This window comes from Oculina patagonica, chromosome 1 (genome assembly GCF_052425735.1).
Source record: "Oculina patagonica isolate OP01 chromosome 1, crgOcupat, whole genome shotgun sequence".
NCBI lineage: Eukaryota > Metazoa > Cnidaria > Anthozoa > Scleractinia > Oculinidae > Oculina > Oculina patagonica.
Window position 1 is genome coordinate 25,104,241 of NC_135758.1, and position 15,610 is coordinate 25,119,850.

At 38.6% G+C, this 15,610-nt stretch overlaps 3 protein-coding genes and 1 long non-coding RNA gene across 5 annotated transcripts in view; 2 read left to right on the forward strand and 2 right to left on the reverse strand.

The window, feature by feature from the left end:
- Positions 1 to 15,610, forward strand: part of LOC144644245 (uncharacterized) — a 97,089-nt gene that overhangs the window by 58,479 nt on the left and 23,000 nt on the right. The window lies entirely within an intron of this gene.
- LOC144642913 (tumor necrosis factor receptor superfamily member 1A-like) lies at positions 36 to 6,669 on the forward strand. The gene is made up of 5 exons (XM_078502386.1): positions 36 to 62; positions 123 to 224; positions 3,200 to 3,504; positions 4,560 to 4,951; positions 5,293 to 6,669. Exons 1-5 carry the CDS (start codon positions 36 to 38, stop codon positions 5,370 to 5,372), a joined length of 906 nt encoding a protein of 301 aa, XP_078358512.1. The 3' UTR covers positions 5,373 to 6,669.
- Positions 7,163 to 15,610, reverse strand: part of LOC144642876 (glycosaminoglycan xylosylkinase-like) — a 77,585-nt gene continuing 69,137 nt past the window's right edge. Inside the window, exon 9 of the transcript XR_013568810.1 lies at positions 7,163 to 7,644. The gene's annotated coding sequence lies outside the window, so the exon portion shown is untranslated. The remainder of the gene's footprint in view (positions 7,645 to 15,610) is intronic.
- Positions 7,639 to 15,474, reverse strand: LOC144642867 (glycosaminoglycan xylosylkinase-like). The gene is made up of 8 exons (XM_078501962.1): positions 14,835 to 15,474; positions 13,124 to 13,210; positions 12,820 to 12,929; positions 11,296 to 11,467; positions 10,315 to 10,427; positions 9,861 to 9,942; positions 9,317 to 9,376; positions 7,639 to 8,323 (listed from the first exon to the last, which is right to left on the reverse strand). Exons 1-8 carry the CDS (start codon positions 15,437 to 15,439, stop codon positions 8,098 to 8,100), a joined length of 1,455 nt encoding a protein of 484 aa, XP_078358088.1. The 5' UTR covers positions 15,440 to 15,474; the 3' UTR covers positions 7,639 to 8,097.

Sequence of the window (15,610 nt, forward strand, 5' to 3'; positions counted from 1 at the left end):
AATCTGCCCGTTTTGATGTTGTTACATTCCGAAATATGACACATAATACCACACAGCGGCGAGTTTGAGCGAGGTCGAGGGTGGGGGTTTTCCCTTGTTAGTTCAGTCATCAGATAAAATAGCATTTTGCGACGGGCTGCACTTCTAAACTTGTTAATTCACCGAAGGAAGAGCCTCCTCCATCGGGAAAATCAAAATCATTCAGGAATCTTCCTCTGGTGCAGGTAATTGATGTGTATTGTATTTTTTCCTCGCCGTTTGAGCAGTAAGGACGACAGACGTGCGTGGTAACATGTCATGCCGTATTTAACATTCCGGGTTCCTTCCGTATATATTAAACGTGGTCACTTGAATTGAGATGACTAAGCAAAAACGTAAAAAATAACTTTGTTAGTTTGGGATTATCCCACAATTATTCTTGAGTTATTCTTGTGCAAGATGTATCTAAACGGACAAAAGGATATTTAGGACTTTAAAAGTCCACGCAAGTAGCTGGACAAGGAAATGTGGACTTTGATAACATTTCGTAGACTGCTTAATACTTTGAAATTGTGCATGCGAAGCAAATTTGACTGAAGTTTACAGAAAGAATAAAAAATTTCTGTCTCTAAGTGGAAGTGAATTATTGCAGCTATGTCGCCGTTAAAAACGGTTTTTGTAGCGAAGGTGACTTAAACACCAAAATTTATTTTGTTCTGTTAACTAAACACCGTGGATTACGGTATTACATCATTCACATTTTTAAAATCAAATATTAAATGACGATCGAGGCATTCATATAATAAAAGCGTTTATTAAATAAAGTAAGATAAGCATTAAGGAAAATAAATTACAATAAGAGAAATGACGATCTTTTACACTTTTCAGGCTCATTGTTAAAGTGCAAAGCTATGTCGTCTCTGTTCTACCCGGATCTTTTTGTCCTGATTTGCGTCTCTTCTCTTTGCACGGTACGTTAGCTTAATAAATAATAACAATTACTCCTCTTAAGATATTTCCTGTGTATATCACGTTCACAGTTTGAAAAAGTACCTTACTTTTACAAAATTCAAAGCATGATGTAATAAACTCTTGAATTGATCGTGTTAAATCTGCTTGTAAGTTATTTTTTAATACGACACTGAATCAAACAATTATGCCGTTGTTCACAGTGGTCACTTTAACCCGTGGAAACTTCGCACGTGGTTTGATATTTTCGGTTTTTATTATTTAAAAAATCGCAACATTAGCCACGGGTAGGTAAATCGATTTATCTGTTCTAGTATATAAGAAAGTTGATTAATGCTGCAAGTATTATAATCTGCTAATTCCGAAAATGGTTTGCTTTCTCTTTCGCTTTCGATATCCCCAAGAACAAAGGCTTGTTGACATTTGAATTGTTTTATTACAGAAGGGAAAAATCCCACCTCGCATCAACCCAGCACAGACTGAAAATTTAATTAAGCTCTTTTAAAATAGCTAAATGGCCGACAGTACTTTCAGTTTAGTCAACAAAATCCGGGGAAAGTCCCTTAATTCCTCATGGCTTATCCGGATTTTTGCTTGAGCGCGTTCCCAATACCGAACACTTTCTCGCTCTTTCCTTAAAAGTGACAGCATTTAAAATTATGACAGACAATGTGTGTGGGTTTCGAAATATTTCTAATTCTTTCACGAAACTCGAAAGAAGCAAAAACATTTATATCACCCTTCTTTAATAGAAATAGAATTGCGGCATAAAATGATTGACGTTTTTGGCTTTGTGATCGCCTTTTCAAAATCTCTTTTGTTTTCTCTAAGTATTTTACTTCTGGGGGGTACTCCATGACCTTTTTTAGGCTTCAGGTATATAAAGGGTAGGGATTTCACAAGTTTAGGTATATGAAAGGGTATGGAAATCTGTCATTTAGGTTTCTAAAAGGGCCTTGAATAAAAATATTTCGAACAGACGCATTATATGACTGTATTATTTTAATTTATAAAGCGCAACATGAAAATGACAAGAAAACGTCCCGTTCTAAGTCTATGCCATGTCTTTTAGGTATATGAAAGGGGTACCTTTTATCAGTATAAAAAAGGGGTACAATTTCTGTGAAAATGGTATATAAAAGGGTAAGGGGTAAGAGCTTGGGGTTGAGCCTCCCCGTATAAAACTTTTTTTAATGCCCCCCGGGGTATTTTATTGAACTTAACTTCAGCGGGGGTGGTGCATTATACTCTGTACTGCTGTATTTCCGCATCTCATTTACAATTCATTCCGTAACAGATCGGTCTAGCTTAATCCATGAATCGTAGAAATCCGTATTATCCTGTGTAACGCGTACGAGTCCTCTTATGGGTTTTTATGTCTAGTTTTTCGGTCTCTAATGCGCTGTTCAAAAGGACGTTGAAAGTTAAAGTACGTTTTCAACCTGTTTCGACTTTGGACTTAATTTGTCCAGGACTTGCGTGCACTTGCGCTCTCTCCCGGATATCATTTTCACGCAAGTACAGTTAAAGAATTTGTTTACTAGGAACACTGTATTGCAGTGTGCACAGTTGCATCAGTGAAAAAATGGGGCGGTCACTGTGGTGTGCCGAACACCACAACACCGCAAAACAATTCGACAAGTACCGCAATACCGCGAAAAAATGCGGAAAATAAACATGTAGAAAATCTGTCGTTGGGTTCTCCTAAGGACGATAAACACGAAAAGAAAAATACATGGGTGTTGTCTGGTTGGGATTCGGAAAATAGCCAGAATTTCAGAATCTGTAATGGGAGAAAATAAAAAAGTCTAACGTTTTAAGTATAGATTTAATAAAGATTTATATAAAAAAATATTTATTAAATCTATACCTTCTCCTATTCTTTTAAAATCACTTATACCCTTGATTACATTTTGTTGAAAAAATTCCAAAAATCAGACAAAAAAATCCAAAAGTTGTTTTTCTTTTCAAAACATCACAGGTTAGCCGAAGCACGCTTAGATATCTGGTTTCGTTTCGACATACGCAACTTTTAAAGTCAAGTATTTCAAAGTCAACTTTTAAAGTTTTCAGAAAATGGTTCGCAAATTTACCACTAAAAAAACTGATGGTCAGTTCTATGTTACTTCTGTCTCGCGGCCATTTTGACCGCCTTTATCCAGAGTTTCCTCGTAAGGTTCGCGCGACCAAATTTTCAGTTAATGCCATATATGACCATATATGGTTTCTGATTCAAACCAACCATTTTCAGTTTTCAGCGCAAGTAGCATCTGGCCGGAAGTGCAGGTGGAACCAGCTTACTATCCTGAGACCTAAGGAAGTTGAATGTCTGGACTGTCCCGAATGTCCCGAGGGTCAAGGCATGGTCCCGCAGTGCGGATCACGTGTCACAGGTGATGTTGCTGTGGAGTGCGTACAGTGCACACCAGGGGAATCGTACTCTGATAAGCACGACTTGTCTTCATGTAAGCCATGCACCATCTGTGACCTTAATGAAGAGGAGATCAGTCCTTGTACTGCCACGAAGAACGCGGTTTGCGGAAAGTGCAATGCTGGGTATGTATATCTACTGTCGAACGGACAAACACTTCTCCTAATCGGATACCTATGCTAGCACGTGACGAGATAACCAAAACACGAGTTATCTTTGTCATGTCTGATGGTAGACTGGATGAGAATTTGCTTGGTGCGCTGTAGCAGGAATGTATACATATCTTAAGTTATCATTCTATAGATATCTGAAAACGATCAAGTATGGTTTGAAGGGGTGGGGAGAGGCAAAAAGTTAGAAAGCCAATTAAAAGAATACATAGAGAGAACAAGTTTAATATAAATTCTGCCTGGAAAGTTACTAAAATACAGTTGAACCCCAGTAACTCGAACTCTGAAGGGAAACGAAAAACAGTTCGAGTTAGCGGGGTTTTCGAGTTAACCGACTAAAAACGACTGAAAAGAGAGTCCAAGGGAAATGGAAGTAAGTTCGAGTTAGCGGGTTTGTTCGAGTTATCCGAGTTCGAGTTACCGGGGTTCTACTGTATTGAGACTTCACTCCGTCCTATTTCAACCAATCCAATCTCGTTCTTAACACCTTCGATCATAGTGATCAGCGGTTGAGAGTACCGCCTGTATCTCTCCGGTCATCACTTCCATTCAATCCCGTTCTTTGGTCTTCGGTTAACAGAAGGCCGCTCCATTCTCGCCCTCATAGCCCTTTTCGTCTCTCTTAGCCGGTAGGGCCGTGGCACGAGAAACGAAGGGCTCTGGGGACATATTAAGATTTTTGAATTAACTCGAATTTTTTTTGATTGGCTGTTTGAAACAAAGAAATCTTGAACGGAAGTCAAAAACGCCATGACTTTCTCAAATGTAAAGAAACATCACGACTGCATACATGAAGACCGAAAGTCCTAAAATCTAGGACTGAAAGCCAAAGCCCTTCGTTTCTCGTGCCAAGGCCCTGCCCGCTAGGGAAACGGAAAGGGCTATGGGGACAAGAATGATGGTCGCTCCTGACCGAGGAACATGAGGATGCTGGGCTCCAATGTAAACTCATAACTGAACAGGCTATTTTAAAAGAGATTGACTAGTTCCATATTTTATTTACACGGCAGGTACTATCGAGCTGTAACCGGCGACTGTCACCCGTGTTCTTGGTGCTGTACTGACAGTGAACATTGGGACGAAGATATAGAAAAACAGTGCAGTGACCAAAAGAACCTTCCAGCCAACCAAATTTGTCGTTACGATGTCAACACTATCAAGTGCGCGCCTGTGGCAAATGGCACGACTGCGCATGCTACCTCGGCAATGACCAGAAAACCTGCAGGCTCGCAAGGCATGGTGGCTACCGAGGGTATGAAAATCAACAGTAGCGGTTGGCTGATTGTATTTGCTGCTGCGTTGGCTGGGTGCCTTTTAATTGGCGTAACCGTTATTTACTATCGCAAAAAGCAAGTGCTGTCTCAGTTGTTATGCGGTACACCTGGCCTTGTAGCTAGACTTCGTAAGTATCCGGAACTATTTCTATCCTTTTAGTGTTACGTGTAGCCAGACAGTGTGAAAGAAAAGTACAGAGGAAACATGTCCTTAACCATGTACAATATAACATCCAAGAAAGCCAGAAAAAAAATAATAATGTGGAAACGGCTTAAATTTTCTTCCAGATACCTTAGCCAAACCGCAAAAAACACTTCTGCCTTTCACTTCTACTTCGAACCGATCTATTCCTACGTTATTCTTAATAACAATTTTTATCATTACATTACCTTTCGCCCAGTCCACGGCAAGCACTTGTAATGCAAAACACAACAAAGAAAGTAAAGTTTACTTTTGTTTCTTTTGCAGCTACACAAGTGGTTTGCGATGAACAACCATCAGCTTTAGTTGTGATCGGTAGCACGCCAGCCAAAGGACAGATGGTGTAAGGTCGGCGGACCGGGAAACGGAATAATGGCTCCAGAAGTCGATTGCGCTTTGTTTGGTTTATGTTGAGTCGCATTATGAAAAGCGCTGCCATGTATACGAGCAGTGTGAATGTAAAACGAGGATACAGTTGGGTTGAGTAATAGAATATCGCCGGATACGCTGAACGGACAAAACGTTGCATTACCAGTTTTAAAATTTCGTTAGAAAAGAAATGACCGTCCTAAAGGCCCAGTAATACGCGGGACATTTTCCTTCACTTGTCTCGCAACATTGCTGCATTTCAAGTTGTCAAGTGTTGTTGCTAGCTGTGGCAACATGTTGTTGTCAGACATGATCTGAGTTAAACTTAGTGCAACAGGTGATACGCGACAACACTTTATAACTTTCAATGCAATTGTACAGTGTTAAGAGACAAATTGAGAGAACATTGTGCTCGTATTGCTGGGCCTTAAAGCGCTACCAGAGATCTTGTTCCGTTGTTCCTTTCTCGCTACACAAATTCCCCTGTTTCCCCAAACCACCTTTCTGACAGGGCCTGGGACGAGAAAGAATTCCTATTTGTCGAGTTGTCTATATATGCCAGAAAGAAACATGTAAGAAACAACTGATCAAAAGACACAGGGAGAATAAATAGAAAGACATAACATGATAATTTGTCTTTCCTATACGCTTGTTCTACCCGATCCATGCAATCTGTTTTCTATGCGGATTAAGACACTTTCAAATTCTAGAGTCAGCTATTAATGCGTCTGCTCGCTTGTTTATATTCAAAGTTCTTCGTGGACCTAGAATTACTTTGGCACTACTGATGTAACCACGTAACTAAGACAAAGAGGGATGACGTAGAAAAACTGACTACAGGTCGTTTTCTCATTGTGATGCCAAATTAAAATGCGCTTGAGTCTAAGTAGGCTCAAAAGGTATATTAAAAGTTGTTGTTGTTGACAAGATTCATTGTCAGTGCCGTATCCAGAGGTACTCAAACTGAAGGGAAGGGGTGAAACGGTGAAGATAAATCCTTTTCGCTCGAAAGAGGCTGCAATGAAGTGGGTGGGGGCGCAAAATGTTCACCCCTTATATTTGTGGGGCCGGGATGGGGTGGGGTGTAAACCCCTCCTCTAGATCCCCCACTAATTGTTACTATATATAAGCAACTAGTTTGACCTCCGTTTAGTTTTGCAAGCATAACGAAACAAATTGTAAAGACGTTTATCCTGATGTTTGCTTGATAAGTGGAAACTTCTAGCGTTAGGGACACGAACCAGGCAGAAAAATTTTCCAGACAAAAAAGTTATAATAAATAAATTTATTTTGTACGCTTTGTCTTCTGAAATATAATTATATTTATATTCACGATGCACTGCACTTCTTATCAATTTGATCTTTAGTAAAATAGATATTAATTTGGTTAACTTTTAAAACATTTCCTAGCTAGCATTTCCTACTGTTACTACCATTTAAGAAAATCCTTTAGCTAATGTTTCAGTAGAACTAAAATATTAAAGCAAAGCCTTTTTCTAAGGAATCGCACTTTTTCGGGGCCAAAAAAGTAACTTTCCATTAAAAATCATTGAAAAATAACGCATTCTTCAGGAAAAACTATAAAGAAACCTGGCAACGGATAATAAAACTAGTAATTTCATTTCATTTCTAAGGAGTTAATTTGCTTTCAGAAGCCATGTGTGGCAAAATTCGAGCTTGTTTTGAGACATTACATATTATTTCGACTTTACATTCAAGGCATACCATCTCTTGAAGTTTAATGCCATTAAGCCCGATTTTCACCAATATGGCTGCTGGTCACGTGAGTAAAAACGCTCAAATGCAATGCAAACCACAAAGGCGCACAATAAAAATTGACTTTCAGTGGAAGAGTGGGGGACATTTGTCAATTAACATTGAATGAAGCATTAGTTTTGAGCTATTGGCATTTACGAGGATCACCTTACGTACCTCTTCCAAATCAAACAAAACTAGAAAGAACAAATATAGAACTTTTGCCAATTTGTCCTTAAAATATTTTAGGTTTGCTGGTAGAAATGAGCAAACATGCCACTGATGCCAGTCAGCCAGCAAGCAGAGGTAGACAAAATTTAGATTTCTGAACAGATGGCGTCGAAGACTCCAGGAGCCCAGATTCTTTTTATTGTGCGCCTCCATGTTTTTCAAAACAAACAAATACTTCTTTTAATGTTTCGTTACTCATCTTTAAAAATAAATTATTAATCATTTGAGCATTTATTGTCGATACCCAATGTTAGCGCACATTTACTCACTTCAAACCACGCACACCACGTAAAACTGCGAAATCAATTTAACGTTAATTTGGGGTTTGTAAACACTCTGCACAACATATTACGGGCATTTACGTAATTAATTTTGAAGTGCTAGCTAGCCCTTTATTTGTTAGCGTCTTTAAATCTGAGGGAAATTCATTTAATGAGGAGCATTTCTTTTGAGAGAGGCCCTTATTTTAAAGAGCCTTTTGGTTGAGAGAGAGAGGAGTCAATTGGGAATTCGTTTAATCGAGTAAAGGCGTAAACAGATAGAGCATCATAACCTTGTTCCCTTTGGGCTAAAATATTTCCTTTTGAGTAGAACATACTATATATATTTCCCTTTCCCAAATACCTTCTGAATGTGCGTGACCAAAATATAATTTTTATATTTCAAAATTTCTATTGAAACTTGCAAAATAAATAAATACGGCGAGTCGGATGAAATCTAAACGACTTCTTCAGAAACCAAAACTCTATCCTCCCCGTGATTTTCAATGCACATCTTTACCGTGTCAATGGCGATTTTCATTCTTCTATCGATAGCTTTGAAGTGAGGATCTGATAAAATCGGCGCGACGGGATCTTCTTCCGTCGCTTTCCGTAGAAGTTCACTTAGAGGCGTCTTTTTTCGACTTATCGCTAGAAAGCGATTCCAGGTGGACCGCCGTAGTCTAAAAGAGAAACAAATCACAGTTCAATAACGGTCCGCCCGATGCTCTGCCTAGAAAAGAAACTTTTAGATGACCGTTGTCAACCGCTAAAAACAAGTCTACGGCAACAAATGGCCTAATACACTGACCTACATGTATCAGAATTTGAAGAAAAATAATAGAAAACGCGAAACACACTTGCGCGCTGTGGATGCGCCAGTGAAAATTTGTTCCCCACAACTTTCTATCATTTAGTTTCACAATTCCTTTTCTACTATGGCATGTAAAGATTTAAGTCGCAGGCGAGTAGGAAACTTTAAAAGCAAAAGCAGGCACATGGAAAAAACGGATCACGCAAACAACATTTCCTTTGAATAGCAGAGAAGTCAAAATCTCGTTAAGTCAACTCTCGCCTTGCGGACTCCCCGCTATCACGAACAAAATCCAGATCCCCGACAAAAGAGGTGTGACTGGGAATGACTCCCGCTATTGCGGACTCTCGCTATAACGGACACTAAACGACGCCCCGAACGAGTTCGCTATAACGAGAGTTGACTGTTAAAGGTGTTTTATAGAGCTAAGAGAAAGCAAGACTAGAGTAAAGAAAGTTACCCTGCAAAGTACTCGGAAGTGTGCTTTAAACAGAAGTTAAATGAAGTAAGCACCTTTCCCTTTTTACGTCGGGGACAAATTGCTTGGGAAAACTGTTAGTACTGAACGTACTTTCTGTGTTCTTTTCCACGACAAAGATTTCTTTTTACCATACGCTGAAATGACTGAATAGCTCATTGACTTGTTCAATCCAAAGCTTCTGTAATTGTGTAACTTAACTGAAAATTCCTATTCTCAATTATAAATGCTCCAATAAAGGTCAACCACACATTGAAAATTCGGCTTAAAATCTTACTCTTTTTCAATTAAAGTTGAAAAACCGATAAAAAGAGGTACACAGAGAAATAGAATCAATTAAGAAGTAACTAGTTAATTAAGGTCTTATAATTGCAGTTGACTTACTTGCAACATTGATAAATAGGAGCAAGGATAGACATTTCATCGTGATGAGGATCACCAAAACTACAAAATGAAAACGAAGCGTTATAAATACAATATAAACTTTTACATGTACTTTTACAAACGACACTTCGTGGAAGGTACAGTGACCTAATGGTCAATATGACTATGTTGGATTCATGATTCAGATGCCACATTTCAGTCCTTGCGTTTCATTCTTGTCGGAGACCAATCTCATACCTTGAATCTTAGTTCCTTGTTCCGTTGCAGAATCAATTTGATCAATCTTGTCCCCAGAGGCCGCGATCGTTCTGGACTGCGCCGGGGATCGGGACCTCTGGGCTAATCAAGGGCTAAACTGAAAGCCCGCCCCCCAGACGACCGAATCTGATTGGTTGTTGAAAACTTGTTCGTTTCACCACAATCTCCGGCGCATGCGCACAATTAGCCCAGAGACGTTGAGTTTTCCGACCGCTGATCAAGGGGAACGCCAAGTTCGTTGAGCCATGTTTTTGAAAGCTAGGCATGCGCAATTCAACAATGTTACCTCTTGGCATTATCCAAATGCAGCGGCATTCCGGTGTCTCCTTCATCTTTGAAAGTCTCATAGTGATGTCTGTCGGCATTTCCTGATTGTGAAAAATATTATGTATTATTTTTTTTTTATTAACCAGATTAGCATGTGGAACTTTCAAGACTTCTTACGTCACCGATGGAAAACGAAAACTGCAACTTAAAGGAACTGTGTCACGGAGTTAAGCCAAATTTAGACATACCATTAAATTGAGAGAAATGAAAAAAAAAAAGAACCATTTAAAACTGTGAAGGGCAATTCCACTAACACAGCAAATACAAAAGAAGGTACGGATGGAAAAAATTGAAGGAGATTAAATCAGATTGCTGTACTTTCTTTGAACAGTGTAATAATCAGTGCTTCAAACCTCTTACATGTACTTACACCCATGTAGACTGTAAATTCATAAAATACATGGGTTACCAACCTATTAAAAAGTCAAACAGTGCTGTATCCAGAAGATCTAGCAGACGAGGACCTGAATCAAAAGGCGATTTGTTCAGCACCTTCTTATTACAGTAGTCATCGTCTATCTCCCACCTGTGCAATCAAATTAATTAAAATTGAAACCTTGTTTTAAAATAAGGGTGTATTAAACAGGCTGGATAAGGGGGGAGGGGAGGGTGTTGACAAACCCGCTGGATAAGGGGGGAGGGTAGGGTATTGACAAACCCTAGAATCGGATATAGAGCATCAAGTTGAATATTGAGTCTCAATTCACTTAAAACTAGACTAGATTCTCGACTCTCCAGAACATCACCGGACTGAAACATTCTTGACTATTCATACTCAAGAAAAAGATTTATTTCTCAAAAGAGAGCAATAGAATATTTGTGCAGGAACACGTGGCTGTCACACGTGAAGTGTCAAACTAAAACGACAGTGTACGTATTATTAAAAATTTTTGCTTGGGAGTTGAAGTCCTGGGGGGGGGGGGCACTTCCTATAAATGGGCTAATGGGGATGTGCCGCTGGATGGGGTCGCATTTTCACGACTGGACTGACTATAATGGGGTCGCCATTTCAAGCATTTTTTATAGGGTGACTAGAATGGGGTCACACTTTTCCGGGATTTTGAGAGTACGAAAATCTGGCAAGTTGTGATTTATGAACGGAAATATTCGCCGAAAAAAATGTTACCGTATTTATTGCTGTTGTTCAATATTTGACAAACGGCTCCCAGAAAGTGACTAAGTTGGGGTCGTAAAAATTAAATTTACCCAAAAGTGACTAAGATGGGGTCTATAATTGGCCATAGAATATGACTATAATGGGGTAGGGGTTCTGAGAGGCCAGCGGCACATACCCAACAAAAATTTACCCAAGTACCCCCCCCGGGGTTGAAGTACTATAATCGGTCCGATACAATACATGAATGTATAGTACCAACCAGTGTGACAATACTTACAATGCCTTTCTAGTATCACTGTATGTTCTCTGCCAAGGGCTTGCCCACTTTGTAAGAGGCCATCCTTGTGGCAGCCATAGTGTTACAGAGCCCTCCATGGTTGTACCATTGGCACATGCAGCATCTTTCTTCTTACAGTAGTAACAGCGGCCATAGAAACAAGTATTTCCATCTAAAAATGTAATACATACACCTTATTTGATGGTTTAGTATATAATATGCATGGACATTATTATAATAACGTTAAACGTTAATCGAATAACAGATTTATTACCCACTATTATTTCAAGCCTAAAGAATTTAAACAAGTCAAAGTTTGGATTGTTTAGTCTGGCTTTTTATTGCTACACTTAAATTTGTCCGTATTTTTGCCCTGTTCTACAGTGTATTACCAGCTCATATTTTGCATGTTCTCCTGACCCAGTATGGTAAAATGGTACAGTAGTGGAGTAGTACAATCATAATTATGCTGTGAAGAAACCAATACAATACAAGTTTGCTGTTTAATGTTCTTTCTTCAGTTTTTCAGTGAGTTATGAGTCACATTTGTTTGCTGATTCAGGGGTTTTAATAAGTTTTGAAGTAGGCGGCAGACCCTTTTATAGTAGGCGGCCATGACATGGAGGGGCCATAAGGTCCCTCCCCCTAGGGGGGTCTGGGGGCATGCCCCCCAGAAAATTTTTAAATCTAGAGGCCTGGAAATGCCATTTCCTGCATTCTGGCATCCATTTCAGTACTAATTATTGATTGTGTGGTTCCAGAAAATATCCATACCCCCATCACAGGGGAGTGATTACTTGGTGATTTGCTAATCGATTTGAAAAATGTAAACATCACAAAACAATATAAAATTCTAAAAGAAAAAAAATCTTAAAATTATGTAACAAAAACATCATAAAACAAAGTGGCTTGTTGCTAGGCAATTTCTAATTCATTAAAACATAGACTGTCCACAGCCTCTCGATTTTTCAACGCAAAAAAGCCTCTTGCTTCTTCCGTTTTGTGCTGGCGTCCAGTTCTCTCGCCGTTCTCACCGCGCGCTCATCGTTCGAAAAACACGAAAAAATAGAGGGCTGTGGACAGTCTAATTAAAATGTTCAATGTAAACATTTAACAATAATAACGAAATTCTACAAGAAAAAATATAAATCTAAAATTGTACAACAAAAAAATCAAAAAAATAAACATTTTAAAATTGTTTATTGCTGGGCGATTTCGAATTCATTTTACATTTAAAAATGCGACTTTCATTAAACAATCTGCATGCCCACAGCACTGGTATTGTAATCGGTCGCAATGATTTTTAATTTGTAACAGGTCACCCAGTTAATAATTAATTTTCGTGATGCCATGCACATACATGTACAATGTAGGTTACAGTAGGACCCTGTTGAATTACATGTACCACTGTTGTACCAGAAAAAAAATTGCTTGTATTAATTGGGCAGTCATATTAAAGGGGTTGTTAAAACAAGAAGATGAATGGCTTAGCAATTTCAAAGCTGTGTTTATTCAGCATCTCACCCTTTTTAAAGAAGGTGTCTAGAAGACGCTTCTCTGCAATGGGTTCTATCTCATCTTCTAAGTTTACGTTTCTTCCAACGACTGGTGGTGCTCTGTAGAAGCCTAAAATTCTATGGAACATAACATAACATAACATGAACTTTATTTAAACTCAAATTTTAGAGTAGCCTGAAAAAGGCTAATATCTTCGAGAAACATAAATTGTATAAAAGGAAAATTTAGTTGAAATATTCTATGATTATCACAGGCTAAGGTCATTCAAAAGGAAACCAAAATAGACAATACAAAATGCACATAATGTTACCTGTCTAGATGAAATGCTGCAATTTCTCCATTATGTCTGTCAAAACCAGCATATGGAGTTCCTTCCACTATAAAGTCTCTGGGATACCTGTAAAGAATAATTTGCAATACCTGAGGTTGTGGGCTGTTTATCATTCATTCACAAATTGTCATGATGTCCAAATAGGGTCAGGTGAGGAAGTCCTTGTTATCCATATAACAGATATTCAACATTATTATTCAACACATGCGCGCGCTGCCCATGTATGGTCAAAATGCTAACGATATCTGTCATCCGTACATAACAGATATCCTGCGGTATACGTAGGTTGCGAAGATTCGTCCGAAATCTTGTAAAGCGCTGCATAATTACCGTTTTTCTTTCTGCAAAATGTGTTTCGTTGACAATTTGTCGAATAATAAAACAATTATCCTGCTCAATCTTGCGGAATATCGTCTGATTTTAGCCAACTCGGCCTACGGCCTCGTCGGCTAAGTATCAGGCGATATTCCGCGCGATTTCGCAGGATAATTGTTAATTATTTAACTAGTCACACGCTGCCCATATATGGTCAAAATGTTATCGATATCTGCCATTGGTACATACTGGTAACATATATCCTGCGATATACGCAGGTTTTTAATCAACTTACCAGTGATAAAGCACGTTGTAAAAATTAATCAGAGGGTTATGAAGTAAATAAACCACTTTGTGGCTTGCTGGTATATAGATAATGCCTTTGGCTGAAAAAGATTATCTTTAAAATTTCAGTTACCCTCAAAGTTCCCTACTCGGGCAACTGTACTTTTTCGGACAATCTTTCAGCCTCTGGCATTATGCTTCAATATACCAGCTACCTGAAGGGGTTTATTTACGCAGGTTTTTAATCAACTTACCAGTGATAAAACACGTTGTAAAAATTAATCAGAGGGTTATGAAGTAAATAAACCACTTTGTGGCTTGCTGGTATATAGATAATGCCTTTGGCTGAAAAAGATTATCTTTAAAATTTCAGTTACCCTCAAAGTTCCCTACTTGGGCAACTGTACTTTTTCGGACAATCTTTCAGCCTCTGGCATTATGCTTCAATATACCAGCTACCTGAAGGGGTTTATTTACGAAAAATTATATACATAGGTTGCTTAGAATTGCTTTAAGTCTTCCAAAGTGGTGCATTACCAATGACATTATTTTTTAGCTGTAAAATATTTTTGACTGACAATTATCCTGCTCAATCTTGTGGAAATTGATTTTAGCCCATTCACTTTGCCCTCATTGGCTACAAGTATCAGGCAATATCCTGTAGAATTTCATGAGATAATTGTTAGTTTTAAGATACTGACATAACTTGCAAAGATTTATTTTTAAAAGTCTTACAAAGCACTACACAACCACAGTATTTTTAACTCTAAAATATTTTTCCTGTTCAATCTTGCCAAATATCATCTGGGAGTGTGGTAAACAAAACAGTTATTATAATAATTCAAAGCAAATGATCAATATTACAATCATTGATCATTACCTGTTTTTATCGGCAATCAATATCAATCAAACTCTCAACTTTTTGCTTTATTGATTTCTACTGATTGCAGATAACAATTGACAGAACATCTAGCTAAATGGGTCTCATTAACCTTCAAATAAATAGATCTCCATCTTGGATTAGAAGGCTGGATATCTGCACTGGGCATTAATAATAAAATATAACTGTGTGTATCTCATTCAGTCTTACCTCATAGGCTTAAAGACTACTGTCTGTTTTCCTTCAAGAGTTAAAGTGGCTTTCAACTGAGTCCCATGGCGTCCAACACCGGCTGCCACAATAGGCTTATACATCATGGCTTCTAGAATCATATTCATCGCATCAGGGTCATGTGGAGCGGTGATTTGCCGAGACTTGACCATGTCTTTCCATACTGACCACGGATCATCGTATTCGTAGTCCACATCATTATTGGCGGCCTTTTTCTTGTGGTCTTCTTCCCGGATTTCTTTGTTGACTTTGTTGGTGTTTATATCAACAAATCTCTTTTCTACCTTGCGTTCTGTGTCCGTAAAATCAAAGTTCGTTTTCACACGATCAGTTTCCTCGCTTGATCGCTGTACATGTTGATGCGAATGATCAATCCTGTTGAAATCCATCTCATCCACTGTAAACTGTGACTCACTATTAACAGAATGTAACAACGGGTGTTTCTTGTCCGAGACACGCATCCGTAACCAAATAAACGGAACTATAAGAAGGACTACACACAGACAAAACGCAAAACGTTCTTTAAACTTCATTGTGCCAAAATACGCTCGATAAAAGACAGAAAAAGGCCACAGTTCCACCATCTTAGCCGATATCTAACATCGTTTCGCTCGTTCCTTTCATATTGGCCACAATTTCAACCAGGCATTATAAATTGATGAAATTAAAGTGAGCCCCACTTCACTCGCAAGGGGGGTACGGTAGGGTTGACCAGAATTAAACCAAAATGAAGCTGAGCATAACCAGTCTTATAG

Excerpts from the sequence above, each read along its gene's own strand:
- LOC144642913 (XM_078502386.1), top strand. The coding sequence starts at position 36 with ATGACACATAATACCACACAGCGGCGA. Across the intron at positions 225-3,199 it reads GGAATCTTCCTCTGGTGCAG|TTTTCAGCGCAAGTAGCATC; the intron begins GTAATTGATGTG and ends AACCATTTTCAG. Across the intron at positions 4,952-5,292 it reads TGGCCTTGTAGCTAGACTTC|CTACACAAGTGGTTTGCGAT; the intron begins GTAAGTATCCGG and ends TTTCTTTTGCAG.
- LOC144642867 (XM_078501962.1), bottom strand. The coding sequence starts at position 15,439 with ATGGTGGAACTGTGGCCTTTTTCTGTCTTTTATCGAGCGTATTTTGGC. Across the intron at positions 11,468-12,819 it reads AGACACCTTCTTTAAAAAGG|ATGGAAATACTTGTTTCTAT; the intron begins GTGAGATGCTGA and ends TTACATTTTTAG. Across the intron at positions 8,324-9,316 it reads CCTATTTATCAATGTTGCAA|ACTACGGCGGTCCACCTGGA; the intron begins GTAAGTCAACTG and ends TTTCTCTTTTAG.